This window comes from Citrus sinensis, chromosome 5, assembly GCF_022201045.2.
Source record: "Citrus sinensis cultivar Valencia sweet orange chromosome 5, DVS_A1.0, whole genome shotgun sequence".
In the NCBI taxonomy this organism is placed as follows: Eukaryota; Viridiplantae; Streptophyta; class Magnoliopsida; order Sapindales; family Rutaceae; genus Citrus; species Citrus sinensis.
Window position 1 is genome coordinate 24574411 of NC_068560.1, and position 21083 is coordinate 24595493.

Sequence of the window (21083 nt, forward strand, 5' to 3'; positions counted from 1 at the left end):
ATCCATCCTTCGATCCCATTTCCTTCTGGATGCTGTTGCTACTCTTATTTTGACAATTTCCCTCCATTTCATTGGTGACCCTTCACACCTTCGTGATAAAAACGCTGAGTTACTACATAACTTAAGATGTAGGAAACTTAGTGAATTTCAAAGCTACAAAACCTCATTTTTTACCAGACTATTTCTAAGAGATGATGCAAATCATATAACTTGGAAAGAAAAATTCCTTGCTGGATTACCTACCCTTCTGGGTGAAAAAGTAAGAAATTCCATTAAAGCCCTTTATGATAATCGTATTCCTTATGACGAGCTTACCTATGGTGAACTTGTCAGTTTCGTCAATAAAGAAGGTTTAAAGATTTGTCAAGATTTGAAATTACAGAAACGTCTTAAGTGGGAACTTAAAAAGTCTAAACAAGAGTTAGGCGGTTTCTGTAAACAATTCAATTATGACCCCTTTAAAACTTCTTATTCCAAAGATTGTAATGCCGAGTGTTCTACTAAACCCCGCAGGAAACATTACAAATCAAAAAATTTTAGGAAACCCTTTCGTAATTTTAGAGAACTTCCTTATAAGAAACCTTCGAGACCTTATAAGAAACCCAAATTCTCTAAAAGAAAAGAGTTTAGAGCCAAACCAAAGACCCCTTTCAATTACAAAGAAGCTATATGTCATAAATGTGGCATGAAAGGTCATACTGTAAATTATTGCAGGATGAAAAAAAAGCTTGATTCACTACTGCTAGATACAGAGTCATCTGAGTAGATTGGCTCTCTGCCAAAGGCCTTCTTCAACCCACCATAACACATTCCAAAGCCCAACAAACCTTTTTGACCCAAAAGTCCAAAGCCCAATCGCTATTGGCAAGTGCCAAAACAGAATAAGAATACTTCAAAGCCATGGAACAGCTCCTCCTCTCCCGGTCAAAGTCATCAGTAGCTGACACCTCTGAAGACGAAGACGAAGATGAAGATGAAGATGAAGAACCATTCATTTCTCTTGGAGACGAGAATGAAGATGATTGTTTTGGAATTTTTTCTCCTTTAAAGCATTGTAAATAACTATTTAGTTATTTACTTAAAAAAAAAAATTGTATCTTCGGGTGGTTCTCTGGACACAAGTGAGAGCGCACATGTCTCTTCACCCGTATCGTATTTTTGTACAAAGAATCAACTATTCAAAGATACGATCCAAATGTTACTGTGCACTTAAAGCTCCGCTACAGTGAACAGTGCAGATTTCCAGAGTTTACTGTGCACTTAAAATCCCGCTACAGTGAACAATTTAAAGATCTTTGTATATAAACCGAGAGGAAGACTCAGACTCCTCAGGTTTTTCATTTGGTAAACGTGTTTGAAAATTTAAAGGGAAAGTTTTAAAATTATGGAGTAGGTCACCTCATTGGTTTGGGCTCAAAACTTTTAAAATAGTAGCCGTGGAATAGGCTGGTTCTGAATGTGATTCACTGAGAAAGAAATGTTTGAACTTAACTGAATCAGTGATTTCTAAAATGCTTTGATAGTAGGACTGGGGTTTTGTTAAATCCCATGGTTTAAAAAACCAGCCCTTAGGGAAAAACTTTGAAATTGCTTGGAAAGGATCAGCATGGTAAAATCCATCTTCTAAAGAAATAATATTTTGAAAATGGGTTTTATCAAACCAATCGGAGGTTTTCTTTGAAGGTGATGGTTGGGAAAGCACAATTTGGGAAGAAGAGCTTTCACTAGAGACAATCACATTTTGAGAAGAGGGTTTTGAGATTTCTTTGGAGATAGGGTTTTCTTTTTCTTCTTTTGAGGAAATCTGGCTTTGGGAAAGGTTTTGTAAGGCGAGCATAAGCTCAGGGGACTTTGTAATGGAACTCATCCATTGTTTTACTTGGTCATCAGAAGAAGTGGTTTTGTAATGGACACCATGTTCTTCAACCATTTCTATCCAAGATTTAATAGGCATAACTTTAAGATTAAAGTATTTAATTTCCGCAACTTAATAATAATAATAATAATAATTATTATTATTATTATTATTATTATTATTATTATTATTATTATTATTAGTAGTAGTAGTAGTAGTAGTTTCACGCCAACGAACCTTTGGTCTGGGAAAGAAAGATCCTTTGCAACCACAGCGCTCATTTCCCAATGAATCCATCACCACCAATTTTATGCCCCTCTGATTCTTGAGATGCATGGGTAGTTTCACCCCAAATGCAAATAGCAAACCTGAATCTGTATTGTGCATTAGCTAGGTATACGAATTTTAAGCTGTAAGAAAGCAAGTCTTATATATATGTCATGCATGCTACAACCATCTTTTTGTGCCCGCGAGTTTAGAACGACCTCGTTTTCGCAGAAGCCATAGTTTACTTTTGACACCTCCTTGTTTTGCCAATGATAAGCAAAAATGAATTGTATTTTGTCACGAAATAAAGAATCAATAGTATTCCAAGATAATAATAATGAATTAATTGCTTCTGTGTGTTGCTTATTGTTTGTAATTTTTTTGCTTTTTACAACATCGTTTCAATTCATTTATTCATGAATAAAAATTTAGTATGTATTAATTAGGTCCTCGTGGAGTATTAATTTATTGAAGATTATTGTATATATAATTGATAAAGCATATCGATGATGATGTAAGGATCCAAACATTGTTATAATTACCAATTCTAGGTTGAAGATTGAATTCCAAATTCATTAATTTCAATCCTCAGTCATTAGTATTATCCCAACTTAAGCAAATATAATATTATTGATTAAAGAAATATAGGATAGCATAAACTTAATATCAAGATCGCCTTCAGGAATTTGGTCATTTTCAAGTGGCTTTGTTAGGAATATCAATTACTTGACAACCACAAAAAGACTAATTATTAAAATTGTTTTTTTGTTTGCCCGTTGTATTTTTTACTCGCTTTTTCTACGATATTGTTTTAATTTATTTCTTGAATAAAAAATTAGTATGTCTTGGATGTTCATAGAGTATTAATTTATCAAGGATATTATTGTATAATTGTTAAAAGTGTGTTGACGATGATGTAACAATCTAAACAGTTTAAAAAGTTTTTATGAGAGCATGATTGATGATTCTAGACATAAACATGTTGGCTAATTCCTAGGAAGAAAGAGAAAATTTTGAGGAAGGGAGAAATTAAATGGTGTGCTTAAGATTGACCTTATTACTCGATGAATGAGGCAATGAACAAGGGAATTATTCTTGGTTCTTCTCATGAAATTGCTAAAAAAAACCGTATTTGAGAGAGTAAAATGTATGCACAAAAATGTGCAAGCAAAAGCCCTTGAACTTCTAAAGTTTTGAATTTAAATCTATCGTTGAATTGTGCTCATTTTTAATAATTTTTTACCATGCGTACATTTATAAGAATGTGCAGTTATAATTTAATTATCTCTTAAGTATTCCTCGTATGTAATAATTATCAGTTATAGTTTCAACACTGGATTTAAATCAATTTATTTCAATCCTTAAAATACAATAATTCCTCGTCGAATAACAGTGAATGTGTAGACAGAGGCTATTCTAAGATAAATACATATACAATGAGAGAACATAAACAAAACTGGATGAATTTGGAATTATAGTAGTAAAGCCTGTTAACCGTTAGGTTACAAATCTGCCTAAACCAAAAGATCAATGGAAAAGGAAAGAGGAAACTAAATTATAGAAATATGCAATGTATGTCTTTCAATCTATTAGTGGTAACCTAAACTGAAAAGCACTGTTAGAAGAATAGTTGAAAAATTTAAAACATGTTTGTAAATTGTAAGGAAATTTGGAATTAATTTTTGGGATACCTATCACTCAATTCAAAGAGTGATGTTACATTTTACAATCACAAGTAGTGTCTCGTTAGCTAAAGTGAGGTGGTAGTCATTTGTATTAGATGATTAAATAGGTAAATAAATAATTTTACTGGTCATGAAATTGGTCATCTATGAGTGAGTGCCACCTAACACGCAATAATTCTAATGGAAAATGTAAAAAGAAAATAAAGTTGAGGGAACTTAAATGGACGCATGTGTTCTATATTTTTTCACATTGGCTGCAAATTTGGAATGTAATTTGAAATAAATTCACCATATCTTTTGGATGAATTTTGAATTATAAGTAGCAAATAAAGCCGTGTGTATATAGCAAGCAATCTATTGAATCAAAAGAATCTGCAAGAAAAGGAAGAAAAAAGAAAAAGAAAACTAGGTACATCAAGAAAAGGAAACGTATACTCAATCGGGAATTGCTTAAACCCGATCGGGTTTCACACTATTTTTGTCAGTATTTTTTCTTTATTATTATTTTTTATGTGAATATTGATGCTCATACGTTTATGTAATGCATGTATAGGTTTAGGACATGGAACCGAAGTAATGGAAATGTCAAATTAGGCCAAGCCAGCCAGTTAATGTTGAATGCCCCATTGACACTGATTGTAAAATGATCTGCCCTGAATGCAATTGCAAGTGCAACGCCCATATCTGTGATTGCACTTGAAAGTTGACAAAATTTAATGAAATAAAATTTTCTTTTGTACCATCCATGTTTCAGTATAAAAATAAAAGGCAAGGAACATGTTGAAACCAAACTAAGCTTAATTCCTCAGGATCCACTCTTAAATAATTTAATTTCAGAATTACACCGATAATAAACAAGCTCGATGTAATTAATTCTTAATTAATAAAGAGAACAAACAGAACAACAAGAATAAGATCAGAAGCAAGCAATTGATGGCAGATATTTATAGTGGTTCAGCTTCAAGCAAGCCTACATCCACTGTCAAAAGAGAAACAATATTTCAATAATCTGACTTTTCCAAGATACAATGTTGCTAAAAGTGTGTAACTAAATCACCATATCTAATCACTCATGAGACCTTTTTATACATAGAGAGATCGATCTAGAAGGATCATATACCAGCCAGGTTACATATTTCTGAGTTTGTTGTCAAATCCCAAAAGATTCTCGGTTATATAACAACCTTAACATCCATTTGAACTAGCTGATAGACATATGTTAAGGCTTCATCCACTTTGTTTTGCAATACGGCAAATGAGGATGTCGTTTTTGATACCTTAGAAGCTACAACCATCTCTATATAAAAAAGTAGCCACACTCTAAAATCTTTTTCATCTTTTTTTATTTTGGGTTTGTTTTCAAACCCAGAAGATTCCCGCTCATATAATGACTTTAACAACCATTTAAACCAGCTAATAGACACGTGTCAAGACTTCATCCATTTTGTTTTGCAATACGGCAAGTGAGGATGTCGTTTTTGATACCTTAAAAGGTACAACCATCTCTATAAAAAGAGTAGCTACTCACTCTAAAATCTTCTTCATCTTCTTGATTATGGGTTTGTTGTCAAATCCTATAAGATTCCTACTTATATAACGACCTTAACAACTATTTGAACCAGTTGACAGACACGTGTCAAGGATTCATCTATTTTGTTTTGCAATACAGCAAATGAGGATATTGTTTTGGATTCCCCAGAAGTTATAACCATCTCTATAAAAAGAGTAGCCACTCACTCTAAAATCTTTTTCATCTTCTTGATTCTAGGTTTGTTGTCAAACCCCAGAAGATTCCCGCTCATATAATGACCTTAACAGCCATTTGAACTAGTTGATAGACACGTGTCGAGGCTTCATCTATTTTGTTTTGCAAAACGGAAAATTAGGCTGCGTTTTTTATACTTCATAAGCTACAACCATCTCTATATAAAGAGTAACCACTCACCCTAAAATCTTCTTCATCTTCTTGATTCTAAAATCTTCATTACTCTCGTCATTAAAAATTCCAAGGCTCGATAAAAATGAAAAAAAAGACCAAAAATCCCACTAAGAAGAGCAAAAAAGGATGATTTCAAGAGTAAAGCAATTGAAGGAAGCACTAAATGAAAGAAAATCAGTTGTGGCTGAAAGCTTGCAATCATTAATGGAAGCAGAGCAAAAATTTGAAGAAAAAATGAAGGAAGTCGTGAAGAAATTAAAGGAAGAGAATGACAATTATATTAAGACGGTTGGGAAATTGAAAAAGATACAGCCTAGGCTAATTAAACAGCCCATACTACAAATCGATCTGAATGTGGAAGATACTTTCGATCTTCAGAATCTCTTTGGTAAGAAAGTCCATTTTCTTTTCCTTCACAATAATAGTCAATCTTTTGGTCTTGACCGTTTCAATCAATTAAAAATTGCCTTGGCACCTTTAGTCATTAGCATACTGGAACCGTGCTACCATGAATAAGTCTTGCCTAAATCGCAGTGTACTGATAAGTGTGTTCCTGAATTCGAAATAGCGACGTTCTAGGTCACCATTAAGAAGATTGTAATCAAGTGCACGTGAGAGTTTACTGTTTCGGGTGGTGACTTTCTGACGGATGTCCACCAATGGACTGTCATCTTGAGAAGCAACATTGAGGCCAAGGTGGAACGAGAGTTTCAAATACTGAAGGAAAAGGCTAGGCCCATTGGCAGTCCAACTATCCGGGTTTCAATGATTGAGTTGTTCAAGGGATAACATACATATTTTTTCTTTTTTTCATCGAATTCATCTTTGTTGAGTAATTAATAAAGAGATGATCAAGATCATGGATACTTTAAAATTGCTTCTTTGTTTGCTAGTTGTATTTTTTCCTTTTTTAACAATATTATTTCACTTCATTTGCTGAGTAAAAAATTAATATGCCTTGGACGTTCATGGAGTATCCATTTATCAAAGATTAATTTATAATTATTCAAAGTGTATTGATGATGATGTAACTACCTAAACACTGGTAATTTAAAAACTTTTTATGAGAGAATGATGATTATGGACATAATAAGTTGACTAATTCCTTAAAAGAGAAGGAAAATTCTGAGGAAGAGAGAAATTAAATGATGTGTTTAAGTTTAATCTTATAACCTTTGAATGAGGCAATGAGCAAGGGAACGATTGTGGAAAACGGAGCCTTAGTGATTAATTTTTAATTTTTCTAATGAAATTGTGTTTAAAAAAAAGGTAATTGAGAAGGTAAAATGTAGATGCACAAAAATGGACTTTTAATTTTGAATTTAAACCTACTGCTGAAGTGAACTAATTTTAATAATGTTTTACAATATGTAAATTTATAAAAACATGCGGTTATAATTTAATTAGCTCTCATGTGTTCTTTTTATGCAATAATTACTAGTTATAGTTTCAATATTAAATTCAAATCCATTTATTTTTCTTAAAAGACATTAATTCCTCATTGAATTATAGAGAATAGTTAGATACAAGTTATTCTAGTGTACATACATGTACAACAAGAAAGCATAAACAAAATTGGATGAATGTGAAATTATAATATTAAAACCCCGTTAACGGTTAAGTTACAAATCTACCTAAACCAAAAGATCAATGGCAGGGAAAGAGGAAACCAAATTAAAGAAATATGTAATGTATGTCTCACAATCTATTAGTTGTAACTTAAATTGAAAAGTATTGTTGAAGAAATAGTTGATAATTTTAGAACATATTTACAATGAAATTTACAATTAGCTTTTAGATTGTCTGTCATTACCGATTTAAAGAGTAATCTTACACTTTACAATCACAAATAATGTCTTGTCATCCACAGTGAGGTGGCAAACATATGTATTAAATGATTAAAAAGAAAAAAACACAACCATTTAGGATCACCAACTTTCCACGTGTTGATTTGAATTTTTTTTTTTTCGTGATCTACATCTAGTACAAATATCTCACAATCTGAGCAAATTGGACTCTTCGTAAACATCATTCTGAGATATTACTGATGGTGAAGTTTCGACAAATGAATGATTTTATCACAAAAATGATTGTAGAAGAAGAGTAGTCCAGAATGGTCGGTTTCTTGATCTATCAGAACCCATCCGTGTTTTGAAGCAAGAATTGATGCTTCGATAAAGATTCTTTTTTATGTGATGGTGTGTTTTCGTTTGTAAAAAAGGTCGTAGAGGTGGCATGAGCCCAATCCTGGATTGAAGGCCATCATCTATGGTGATTTGGCTACGTATTTGACGCCTTCAAGGTTTGCTTCCTGCCAATTCTTGCATACAACTCGGAAACAGAGTTGATCCACGTAATGGAGGTTGTTCATGATCGAGTATATTGTGTCTTCATCGAGACTGTACTAGGACGATGAACTTGGTGGCGACTAGCCTTTAATCTTTTGTTTTTTAGCCATGCTTCGCCTTCTCTCATCAGCAATTATGAAGTTAATGTATATTTTGTATATATGTACGTATATCACACTCATTAATTTATGAGAAAAAAATATATTTAATAATATGTTATGGGACATTAATTTTTTTAGTTTGTTATTTATAGTAATTAAAATCATGTTTTTCTATAATATCATGTTTATATGGAAAATTTCCTGCGTAAAAATTCTCACACTTTATTACAATGCAAGAAAGTTATTATGTTATAATTAAAAGTTATTATGTTATATAATGTAATAATATAATTTTTGTTAAACTATTACACTATATATAGTATAATAGCTTTTTATATATACAAGTATTGAGAGTTTTTTCAAAGTTAGAATTTTAGTTCTAGACTTCCGATAGTGATAGTCGTATTGATCCTCATCCCACATGCATGAGTCCCGAAACTGTATTAGATTCTAGTCTTCCACCCACCCCGGGCAATGACTGTTCACATGATTTGCAAAAGTGAAAAATTATAGTCTCCATATTTATTTTATGTTTCAAATTAATTACTCTTAGTTCTAATACAATTTGCTAAAAGCCACCACCAATACCAAGTTCATGCTTAAACTCTGTTAGTAAGAAATTAATCATACAAAGAGTTGTTAGCAATGTTACATCAACAAATTTTTACCTAATGTGACATAATAATGAGTGCAATGCTCACATGATTTTTTATTTTATTTTTGTGTTTTCATTCAACAAAATATGTCACAATAGTTTCTGTAAATAGTTAGTACATGTATCTAATGTAAGTTATTTAAGGGTTCATTATTTTATCATGCTTTTTTTTCAATATTTTTTGAATGGTAGAGGGGTGGACAAAGCTCAAAGTAAATTTCAACTCTCTATCTCTTTTAACGAAGACTATTTAAATAAAGTTGGTTGAAAACACTCGATAATGTATGGGCTATCAACTCATTTAGTAAATATTTTATGCCTTAAAATCCAAAAAAAATATTAAAGGAAAATAAATGTGTTTAATTTTTATCAATGAAGAAATGTTAAGGTTGAATGAATTTGATATAAGTCATAAACTTGTGGATTTACTTGTTAAGTCCTATGCTGATATCACCAAAATCCTGATGGCTCAACCCGACCAACCTACCCAAGGCCAAACTTGACTAATTTAATATTTCACCATTGTACAAGGATTTTGTTTTAGAAAACCATCAAGAAAGTTTTTATACTCTAGTGCGAAGAGTACAATGTATTTTAGCAATTTCTTTCATAATTAAATAACATTTTTTAAGCATTCAAGCGAAGCAAAATTGTAGAAAATTATATAATTTGTATACAAGACTCTTGGATTCCTCATTCATAAGAATATCAAGATGACCAACTTCTTCAGGAGGTATTATCATCAAGCAACCTTTTAGGATCCATAGAAATGTGCATGAAATGTTGAAATGGTTTTAACATCTTTTCCCATGATTGATGACAATAATCAAAAGCACAATAATTCAATAATCTTAATATCCTATATCCCAACACAAAATATATCTTTCTTTATCTTAGAAACAATGCAACAGTGAAGTAATTTCAATTGTCCACTTCATGCATTGAGGGGCACTATAACAAAAAGGCCTTTAACAATAAACAATTTTGTTGCTAAAACATGCAATATTCGTCGTTAAAAGCTATAGCGACAAAAAAAAATTATGCTGTATAGGAAGCGTTAGGTTCTAAGTGTTAAATTTTTAAATTTTACCGCTAAAAGTACACATTTAGCAATGAATCATATTTGATCACCAAAAGTACACGTTTACCTAGAAATCTTCATTGCTAAAAAGTATCATTTTTCTTTCATTTGTTTATTATTACTATTGTTAAAATATTATTGTCTTTAATACTAAATTATAATAACAATTAACAATAGAATTAACAATCTACAACATAAGTAAATAGAACTAACACGTGACTTATTGAAAAGAAAAGTAAATAGCAAGTAACAAGCCAAAGACTGCTAGAGCCTAAAAGGAAAAAAAGGCTTTATAAAAAAAATTTTAAAACAGGAAAAATCGTCAGGCTATTTAAAAATAAATAAGTAGAAACAAAAAATGCAAAGAAACAAAAAACATAAAAATTGTTATTTTTCCTCAGAAGCTGCAACTTACCGATCACTATCACTCTTATATAAAGAGTAGTTAAATACTTTGTCACACAGTTCTCTACGATGTTAATATAAAAAGCTACAAAGATTCCAAGAAAACTAATAATAAACACACAAATTCCCCTTTCATCATCTTTATCTTCTTTTTCATCATGAACCCTACCCAAATTCCCTTTACTTCATCATCATCTTCTTCTTCAATCTTCAATTTTAATCATACAACCCCACCCAAATTCCAAAACTTAAAACACCCACATTTTTGTTACTTCATCTACATATTTATCGTTTTCTTCTTCTTTCACAATGTCTCTGAAACAACCCAAGAAGAAGCCTAGCTAAAAAACATGTTCACATTCTTAACCCATTTCTTCATTTTCTTGGATTCTATAATCTTCATCACTCACCCCACCACAATTCTGAAAAAAAAAAAAAAAAAAGAGAAAGTTCCATCAAGAAAACAAAGAAAATATGGTGTCATTGTTAGTAATAGAGCAACTAGAAGAAGCCTTGAATGAAAGAGAATTAGAAGAGGAGAAATTCAAAGAAAAAATGAAGGAGGTGATATAGAAATTGAAGGAAGAGATAATTCAATTGGCTAAATTGAAAAGAATGCAGTAAATACCACCGAAACAACCAAAAGACAAATTGGCCTTAACGTCGAGAACATGTCTGATCTCGAGAACCTCTTTGGTAGGAAAATCTTTTTCTTTTTCTTCCTTTCTTTTTTTTCTTTTTTTTTGAATTCATTTTTTAATAATAAAAATCAATCATTAGGTCTTGACTGGCTCAACTAACTCAAAATTGCCATGGTGCCGATCGTTGTTAGCATGGTAAACCCATACTATCATTATCAATATCAACCTGAGTCTAGGGGTGGGCATATCGGGTTTTGGTTCGGGTTGTTTGGGTTTCAGTTTGAGTTTCAACCCGATCGGGTTGGAGAATTGAACTCAATCGGGTTGAAAACGCTAACTCGAACCGAACCTAATTAAATTCAGTTCGGGTTCGTAATTCAAATCGGATTGGGTTGGTAATTCGGGTTAGAAGTTCGGTTTGGGTTAATTTGGGTTAGTTTGGGTTAGAACAATTCAATCTAAAAATTTGGGTTAGAACGGGTTGGAATAATTTAATCCACAAATTCCACCAAAAACTACTTAAAATCCAAAAATCTCAAATCCAAACATCTTTAACAATATTTCAACAAGTCTTTTTAAAGTTAATAAAACATAAAACATGTAGTTAAAGAGATTCTTTTTTTGTTTAATACATACATACATACATACATACATACATACATACATACATACATATTAAAAGACAAAACTTAAAAAAAAAATTCAACTCGTTTGGGTTGAAATTCAATTTGGGTTCAACCCGAACCGAATTTTAACCCAAATGAGTTGATAGTTTGAATCAGTTCGGCTTGCACAGGTTAACCCAAACCAAACACCCACCCCTACCTGAGTCACAAAGAACTGGTCGATTTGTTCCTAGACTCGAACAACTAATGTGTGTGTCAATCGCCAAGAAGATAGTCATTGAGTGCATAAGAGAGTTCGCCAGTTCGAGTCTTGACCACCCGAACGAACTCGGCGAATGGCCTGCCACTTGTCGTGGTGAGATCGAGCCCAAGATTGAACAAGAGTGTTAGATGTTGAAGGAAAAGATCAGACACATTGGTGGCCCAAACCCAAGTATCAGAGTTTCAATGATTGAATCATTTGATGCATGACGTTGTACTTAACAGGTTCTGTTGAGATGAAAAGACTTATGAATCGACACCACACTTCCGGCCCATGAGTTTGAAACAACATTGTTTTTCTAGAAGCCATAATCAAACTTTTCTTTTGCAAATGATAATAAGCAAAAAATATTTTTTTTTCACCAAATAAGGAATCAACCATATTCCATAATAATAATAAAGAATCAATCAGTTACAATATATTCTCCTTGCCATAGTGATGCTTTATATTCACCAACTACTGGAAATTCAAAATTGAATCAACCAGTCCACAATGCTTGTTACAGTGCCTTGGAAATTCCAACAAAAGTTGCCTCATCTTCCACCACGCACACGTCCTTTGAAACGATGCCGTGTCCATTTGTGTCTGAAGTTAATTATACATATTACAAGCAAGGCAACGCTTAAGTTACATTTGCTGCAAGTAACATCACAATAAAATGAATCGTTGTATTCATCATTTTTCAGATCTAACAGATGTAATGAAATTTAACACAAAATTAGGTACAATTATAGGTGGAAAATTGATTATTAAAAACAAAAGAAGGGCAACCTCCTAAAACAGTTGTGGAATAATGTAGTTAAGGGGTTATTCGGTAATGAAAATTATAGAGCGAAAAGATGAGTCACGAGTAGTACTCTGGGTATGCGAAAAATTCAAGACGGAAAAAGTACAGTAATTAATTTTCAAAGAGAGGAAAGTAAGAGAAGCACCAAACATATTACCAATTTACTAGTTCAATTTTGCATAATCACAAATTAGGGAAACCAAAAAAATTGCAGAACAGTAAAATCGAAGCTAGAGGCACTTGAATGTCACTGAAATGCTAAAATTTCAAACCTCATCTTGTCAAGTTGTCTTCACCATATAATTTCCCTCACATCATTCATTGTTATGGGTGGCTCGTTATTATTTGAACATCTTTATTTGGAAAATTCTCGGAATTGATCTTAATAAAAGCCCAAATTAAAGAGCATGGGTTACAGTTGTAATCAAAGCTTAGTGAAGAGTGCATATCAAGGGTTAGGAATGAAAAGATGAAAGTAGGAAATTGGTTTGTTTGTTTCTGTGGAAAGGGAAAATGTTAAGCAGATGGAAAGAAATGACAGAGCAAAGAGAAGAAGGTTTCTGTGAAAATTGCGTTAATGTATTAACAGGTGAATTGAATTTAAATTAAGGGGCATTTTTTTGTGAAGAGAAGAAAGTAAAGGCTGAAAACAGTGCATACGATAAGAAAAACGAAAGAATTAATTACGGTTTTACCGTTGACCCATTTTGCAATTGGTTTCCAACTGATTTTAACATGTTTTTCATACTACCCCTACTGCCATGTGTTGCTCTTATGTCTATTAATTGGTCATGTCAATTTTGTTTCTTATTATGTTTCTTACACCAAATGTAATGTAAGCTTGCCCTACAAGCAAAAGCTATTTGGTTTGACCACATTTTATTCAAAATGCGGAATTTGTACTCTGTGTATATATGAATATTATAATTATTTTATTAATTGTACTTTTTAATGATAATTGATTGAAAAATTATGCCAAAAAAAGTAAGGAATTCCTAGAATTTATATATATCTAAAATTTGACGATCACATGATAAAAGAAATTGTCCAATGCTCAAAAATCGGTAAACATGTTGAACTTAATATATAATTAATGTGCAACATTTTTTCCTATAGTAATTCTTTTCTCCATTTTTACCTCATGTACGTCATCTTTATTTATGATGGAAGTTCTTCCTCTACAGGTATATGGCCTTTAACATAACTATAAATATATTTCAATATATTGATATTTATTAATATGAAGTAAGAATCTAATTAATTATATGTTCATGTGTGGTAGATGATTGATAGACAAGATTTAGATTACTTTGGATTTGTTTGAGACATCATGGTTGCGGTTTTGATCATGGGCTTAGATAAAATGTTATGGCAAATAATTGAATTTTATTGGACATAATGAGTCTGTTAAATATTCTTCAATTAATTTATCTTGTTTTTCTGTTTGTCTCTTATTTTATTTTATTGTTCAATGTCCTTCTTATTTAATGTTTGGTTAATTTTGTTTATAAAAGAGGATTGTCAATTAATTGAGAGAATTAAAGAGGTTCGTTTTATCATTTAATTAATTGATTAAATTTTTTAATTAATTAAATGATTAAAGGTATTCATATTCCCAATAGCAAACAATCACTAAGGGTAAATTGGTAAGATCATGGATGTATTTTAAAATATCATAAGCATTTTTATTAATTTTGTCAAGTAATTAGAGAGTTTCACTCTTTTTTCTCAATTATGGACACTAATTCAACAATTTGTAACATGATATGCAATTTGTAATCAGTCAAATGATACATAAAGGAACAAGTAATTAAGTCTTGAATCTTTTATGCCATTTGTGATTTGCGCCACTAAAATCTCCTGATTCCTTGTACTTTACATTCAATGTTGAAACGTTTTCAATCTTTTAAACATATGAAAAACTCTCTCTATAACAAAAAAAAAATTGAAGAAAAGAACATATCTAACTAAACCTACGGTAAACACAAAAAAAATTCATTTGTTAAAATCTAGTTATACCAACATATTATATATGTATTATAATTGCATCTCAAAATTTATTATATGAAAACTATCACTGTTAATTAGGGTTGGCAATTTGTGGGCTCGGGCTGGGCCTAGGCTTTTTTTATTAATTATAAAATGTTTTATAATTAAGAAAAAATATTTAAATTAAAGATAATTATTGAATACATAATAGAATAATAGTCCAATGCATAAAATATTTGTAATACAACCTAATAAATAACAAGTACTAATATAAAAAACTAAACTAATTTAGTAGTTTGAGTTTTTTTTATTTAAATTAAATTTATTTTTTATTTATAAATTAAAAAAGCCTGACTTTTGGCCCGGGCTTTTTTACTAAGTCGTTTTCATGCTTATGCGGACTTTACATTTTTTGGACCCATATCCAATCCAAACCTTACGGGCCGAGCTTTTTTGCCAATCCTAAGGCGTTAATTGAGTTTGCTATCCGCATTCGTCTGAGTCATTGGCTGGAAGTAAAGTCAACTGGGAAAAAAATCAATGGTATCAAGGCAGGAGCTTGTGAGATGCAGATTGATTTAGAGACAATAAATAATACACAAATAAAGCGAAAGGTTTCATGTAATGCTCTTTGCCTTTTTGGAACTTTGATGAATACTTGGAAACTTAATTTTGTTGGAATTTTTTTTTAGAGCTGAAAATAGGGAAGAGTAAAAAAGGAAAATACCTTTTTACCCAAATTAATTAAGGTTCCACATAATGTTTTTGGAATATTTAAGAAACTTTATTTTGTTGGAAGAGTAAAAGAAAACTACTTTTTTACTTAAATTTCTGTGAACAACGTAGACAAAGAATTCCGGTGGTAGCTCTAATTAAGGTTAATTTTGTTATCAAAAGAGAGGTTAAGAGAAATTTTGAAGTATTTTTAAGCATTTGGGATGGGGTAAATATAGAAAAGAGAAAAAGAAGGATTATGGAGGGGCGCTTCGCGCTAATAAGCCCAATTCATTAAACTTGTGGAATAAAGCCCATGAGCGGGATACGGCCACATTAGACCAGACATGGCCATTTACAAAAGCCCAATGTCTTTTTGTATAAAATAAATAAATTGAGGCTGTGTCCTTTACACGCAATTGAGATTTTTTTTTCTTTTTTTGGTTATTCACCGGCATATTTTTGGAATAAAAATGAGTGTTAATAGTAATTTTTAAAATATTAATATAATCAAAGTTCAATACAACTGAAGCCCAATAAAATTTTTATTTTATAATTACAACCTTTTTCTCACAACAACTACGACTTTTAATCCCGTAGTGCCTCAATACCAAACGGAAGCTACTTATAAATAGATAGTCCTTAACTAAATTAATATGATGTAATAAGACATCCAATGACATCAAAATCACACCACACATTTGAAAATTTTCCTCGCAATGAATATATACACAGTTCTTCACTAAAATTTAGACATTAATACTGCATGTTTTAGGACATTTAATTTTGTATGTTTTATGACATTAATACCGTATGTTTTAGGACATTATAAAATTCGCATGACAAACTTTTCACCGTAGTCCTCGCGAGATGATAGTGAATAATAAAGGCCACAAATAGTTGAGACTAAAAAAATTTACTAATGTTAAAATAAAATTTGTACATAAAATAACACAAACCATACATACACCAAAGTAAGGCAACGATAATGTTAAATTCTCGAACACTTAAGTAGATTTACAATCCTTCTCAATCAAAAAAAAAAAAAGATTTACTCTCTCCCTTATGTAGAGTAGGGCATTACTATTTTTATATGGCTATAAAAGAAATAATAAACCTACAAAGAAATAAATTCTTAAAAGAAATTCTAAATTAAATAGAATTTAAAAGTTAATTAGAATTGGTAAATTTGTTTGTGTGGTTAGGCAGATATAATTTAAAATTTATTATATTAAAGTGTTTGGTAAATATTTACTACTATGGTTTCTTGGTGTTGAAGCTAATTAGTTGATTTGATCATACATTTATAAAATAAAAAACCTATAATATCTTTATTATTTTTAAAAAAATTATTATTTAAAAATCATAAATATCACATACACTAAATTTTTATTGCGAAACCTTTTTTTTTTCACAACAACTGTGGTTGTGGCTTTTTATGAGGTGGCATATCAATATTAAATAGAGCTTAAGTCAATGTAGATTATCTTATAGCTAATTATATAAATTTTTTTTTTATTTCAAGGATGTCATTCATGTTTTGCTTATACTTTCCTGATTTATTATTTCCAATATAACTTTTTTTTAATTTAAAAAATACCGAAATTTTAAAGAAAATGTATTTCATTGTATTATTGATAGGCCCAAAATAAAGAGCAGTTGGCCCAAAAGAAAAGCATGAATCTTAATGAAAACCTGGCCCGGAAAGTCACCAGAAAACCCGGCCCAATATAGGGCACAAACGGAACCCTAAGTCACATTGCCACTATAAGATCTAGGGTTTTCTCCGTTCTTTTTCTTTCTGAGCTGCTGTTAACTCGCTTCATTGCCTAGTCGCGCCTCTCGTGCTATATCTTTGTCGAGGATTCAGCAGACTTTTAACCAACCAACAATGGCGGACAAGGCTGTCACCATTCGAACTAGGAAGTTCATGACCAACCGTCTCCTTTCCAGGAAGCAATTCGTAAGCTTCAATTTTCATTTTTCTCTTCTTTTCTCAAGAAACAAACATGGGTTTGTTTGTTTTAGTTGTTTTGCTATCTGGATGTCTGAGATCTTGAGCTAACTCGTATAAAGTTACTGGCTTTTTTTTCTTTCTTATCGTTCTGTATGTTTGCTAAACAGGAGAGAAAAAGCTTTAGCTAGGACTTGGGTTTTTTAGTGTAGAAAAATGCAGATCATGATTTAACTTTGTTTAAACGCTGTTAGCTTTTCAGTTGATAATTTTTTTTTTAAATTTCGATACGTTTCATTTTTTTGGTGACTAACAAATTTAAAATGCCTGGTTATTGTTGCTGAATGTAGGTTATTGATGTTCTTCATCCTGGCAGGGCCAATGTTTCCAAGGTATATCTTGTCTTGCAATTGGTTGTTTCATGTCTTTCTTTGACTTTGCAGGTCTTAATTGTTTGATCTATTGACAATGGTTTGTTAATTTGGTTCTTCATTGGTGTGAAGGCTGAGTTGAAGGAGAAGTTGGCAAGGATGTATGATGTGAAGGACCCCAACTCAATCTTTGTTTTTAAGTTCCGAACTCACTTTGGAGGTGGGAAATCTACCGGCTTTGGTCTGATCTATGATTCAGTTGACAGTGCTAAGAAGTTTGAGCCCAAGTACAGGCTTATCAGGGTAAGTTTTAAGTGCTCATCGTTCTTATGGGACTGCAGATTGTCACTATGTTTATATGTTCTTGCATTGTTTTATTATTCAATTTTGGTTATTCTGTGAAAATCCTTTAGATAACTTGTGAGTTTAATTAGAAGCCAATTATTCTTTTTTTTTATAAGAATTATTGGCCAATTATTCCTCAAAAGGGGAAAAAAGGAACATAACAGAAGCTAATTATTCATATATTATAATAGGTGTAGTTGATTTATACATGCTTCCGTTGGGTAGACATTAAAAACTTAACTACAGATTTCACTCTTGATAGTTTATTATTTTTGTTCTCATGATTTGGTTTTCTAATTATAGTCTTTCTGACAACTTGATAGTGGAGTGGAACACGTTGCTAAAATCTTCTTTCTTTGTTTCATTTTGATGACATGTCTCTTATTTAACTAATTGAGACTCTTGTATGTGGCCGTCATATAGCATACATTCTCTGATTGAGCTATTTACACACTTCCCTTCTGTTGTAAAGTTGTCTGATTACCCAATAGAAATCTCATATGATCAATCTTTGAGTGGTTAGGGCCTGGTAGGTTGCCATTCTGTTTGTGCCATCGGACCCATTTAAGAAACTGCTGTACTTGATTGATCTAAGCAACTGATTTAGTTTAAAAGTCTTCTTTTTTATCTTTTGAATGATGGGGAGACTGTTGTGGATATCTCTTCTGTTCTATTTGCATGTCCACAAGTTACTTGTTCCTGTGGTGGTTTTACTTGAATTGAGTTTTGTGCATTGATGTTTCTTTAACTAGTTCTTATGATTATATGTTGTCTTGCAATGCAGAATGGACTTGATACCAAGGTAGAGAAGTCAAGGAAGCAGATGAAGGAAAGGAAGAACAGGGCTAAGAAGATCCGTGGTGTAAAGAAGGTAAGCCAAGTGCTCCCAATGGTTTCATGATAATGGCATTCACATCCGATGTAAATATTTGATGATGGCTTTATTACTTACCTAATTTTAATGTTTTGCAGACCAAGGCCTCAGATGCTGCCAAGAAGAAGTGAGCAATTGGAGATTCTTCTGTAGTCTCGAAGCCAATTTTCTGTGATGGAGTTTCTATAATAGTCTTTTTTTTTTTTGGTTTAGTTCCTGAAATGAAATCTAGTGTGTTGTGGATTTTGGTGCCATTGGATGTTTAGTTATATTTGCAGATTTTGAGTACTCCCCGAAAGACATTTTTGAGTATTGAATGGCAATACATTCGACTTTAACCCTGTGTTTAAATGCTTCTGCTGTTTTGAGTATTGGTTGAAAGCTCCTTCTGCCAAGTGCACCTAAGCATCATAATTGAAAACTATCAAGCTTTGGTTGAAAATGGATTCAATTCAACTTTTATCTAGCGTTTGGGATTCTGTGTTTTTCACTTTTTTGTTTTAACTTGCCAAGAGGATGGCTGTTTAGCCAAAAAACCTAGATCTTAAAAATGCTTATCAAGTATTTTTGCCGGACAATATTGAGGTCTCACCCGAAGTTCAGAAAAGATCAAGCGTATTATGTAAACTGAACAAGTGAATGGGTAGGCTGCAATTTTATTCTAAAAAGATTGTGGGTTGAGAAATTAGGGTAAAGATTTGGAAAACTGAGGTGGTGGTGTTTGTAACTCTGCAATGAATTTTTATCGGTTCACAGCGAGTGTATGTTCAACTAAATTTGATTCCTAGTAAAACAGTAAATTCGGGCTAACATTTTAATCCACCCAACAGGTCAGGGATGGGTTTTGTTTCGGGGTGGGGGTGATTTTGAGCGGTTTAATTCCATGTTAATTGGGCCACTAGTCAAAAGAGTAAATTTTGGCAAAACTTCAACCTATCCAAGAGGTTTTACTTCTGAAGGGTGGTAGAAAAAAAAAATTTCCGTGGATTTAGGGGCCTAAGTTTTGTCGGTTTAAACTTTGAAGGAGTCGCCGTCTCTTTTAGCTGCTCGAATGACGAGTAATAATTTAATGAGTGACGTTTCTCGTATGTTATTGTAACATTGTTATATGATACTATTCAGTTAAATTTCAGTATCATTCAAAAAGTATCACATCTTTGGGCCATATATTTAATTGTCCGCCACAAGATTGATGGAGTTGTCTGTTGCATCATTTCTACTTTAATGAAAATGATTTCTTAATCCCAAGCATTCATTGCATCAATTTTGTTCATATGAATCACACCATATCACAAGAGAATCATTTTTACTAGCTAGATTTATAAACTCATTGAATATTTTTCCTTCTTTAACATTAACCTCTCAATACCGAGGTTTATTTTCTTAAAATTACTTTTAAAAGATCTTATTACTTCAGTTATCCGTTACCTCAATCACAAGCGATTCCATCTCCTTATCTAAAGTAACCAAATCTGAGAGGAGTAACAAAAATCTGACAAACCTTTGGTTAACATTATGTAAAAAACCAGATCACAAGCAACTTGCCCAACTACCAAGTTCCGTGGCCCTAAATTTAACAAGCATTGCTAGGTAACCAACAATGTGAAAAATAGATTTGTTAGGTCATGCTCATAGATCAACCTTACCAACCCACCCTCAAGTATGAAAGCACTTTTAGTTCTCTTAAAACAAAAAATCAAGATAAATTTTGGGATGATCACAAAAAAAAAAAAAAAAAAAATTTGTTAGGTTACATTATGATACAATTTATATCAACCTTAAAGTTGTGTAATCAATAATATAAAAGTAGAATCAATTATATTATATTTGAGTTTCTAGTAATAACTATGGGGTTAATGTCAGTTACATCATACTATAACTTAATATGATAAAAAAAATGTATTTATTTTAACTAGATTAATTACCCAGATCACTTGATGATACAATATTGTTCCATCATATTTTTTTTCACTAAATTAATCTTTTATTATTTTGTCAACTTTAACCTACATTAAATTATTTAATTCTCTTGTATGTATGCGTGAGATTCTCAATAATATTTGGAGGCAGATTTAGATCCTGTTTGCAATTGAGGTTTTCTAACTTTTAAGTTACAATTGCCGTGGAAAAAAAAACTATAACTATAAAACAAAAGTTAATAATATGTAGTAAATATAAATTTTA

At 31.7% G+C, this 21083-nt stretch overlaps 1 protein-coding gene across 1 annotated transcript; it reads left to right on the forward strand.

Annotated features, from left to right (window-relative positions):
• The first annotated feature begins 17140 nt into the window (after positions 1-17140).
• Positions 17141-19237, forward strand: LOC102608879 (40S ribosomal protein S24-1). Its single transcript, XM_006471670.2, has 5 exons — positions 17141-17318; positions 17660-17701; positions 17813-17983; positions 18810-18896; positions 18998-19237. The coding sequence occupies exons 1-5, from the start codon at positions 17247-17249 to the stop codon at positions 19028-19030; spliced, it is 405 nt and encodes a 134-aa protein (XP_006471733.1). The 5' UTR covers positions 17141-17246; the 3' UTR covers positions 19031-19237.
• The last annotated feature ends 1846 nt before the right edge of the window (positions 19238-21083 follow it).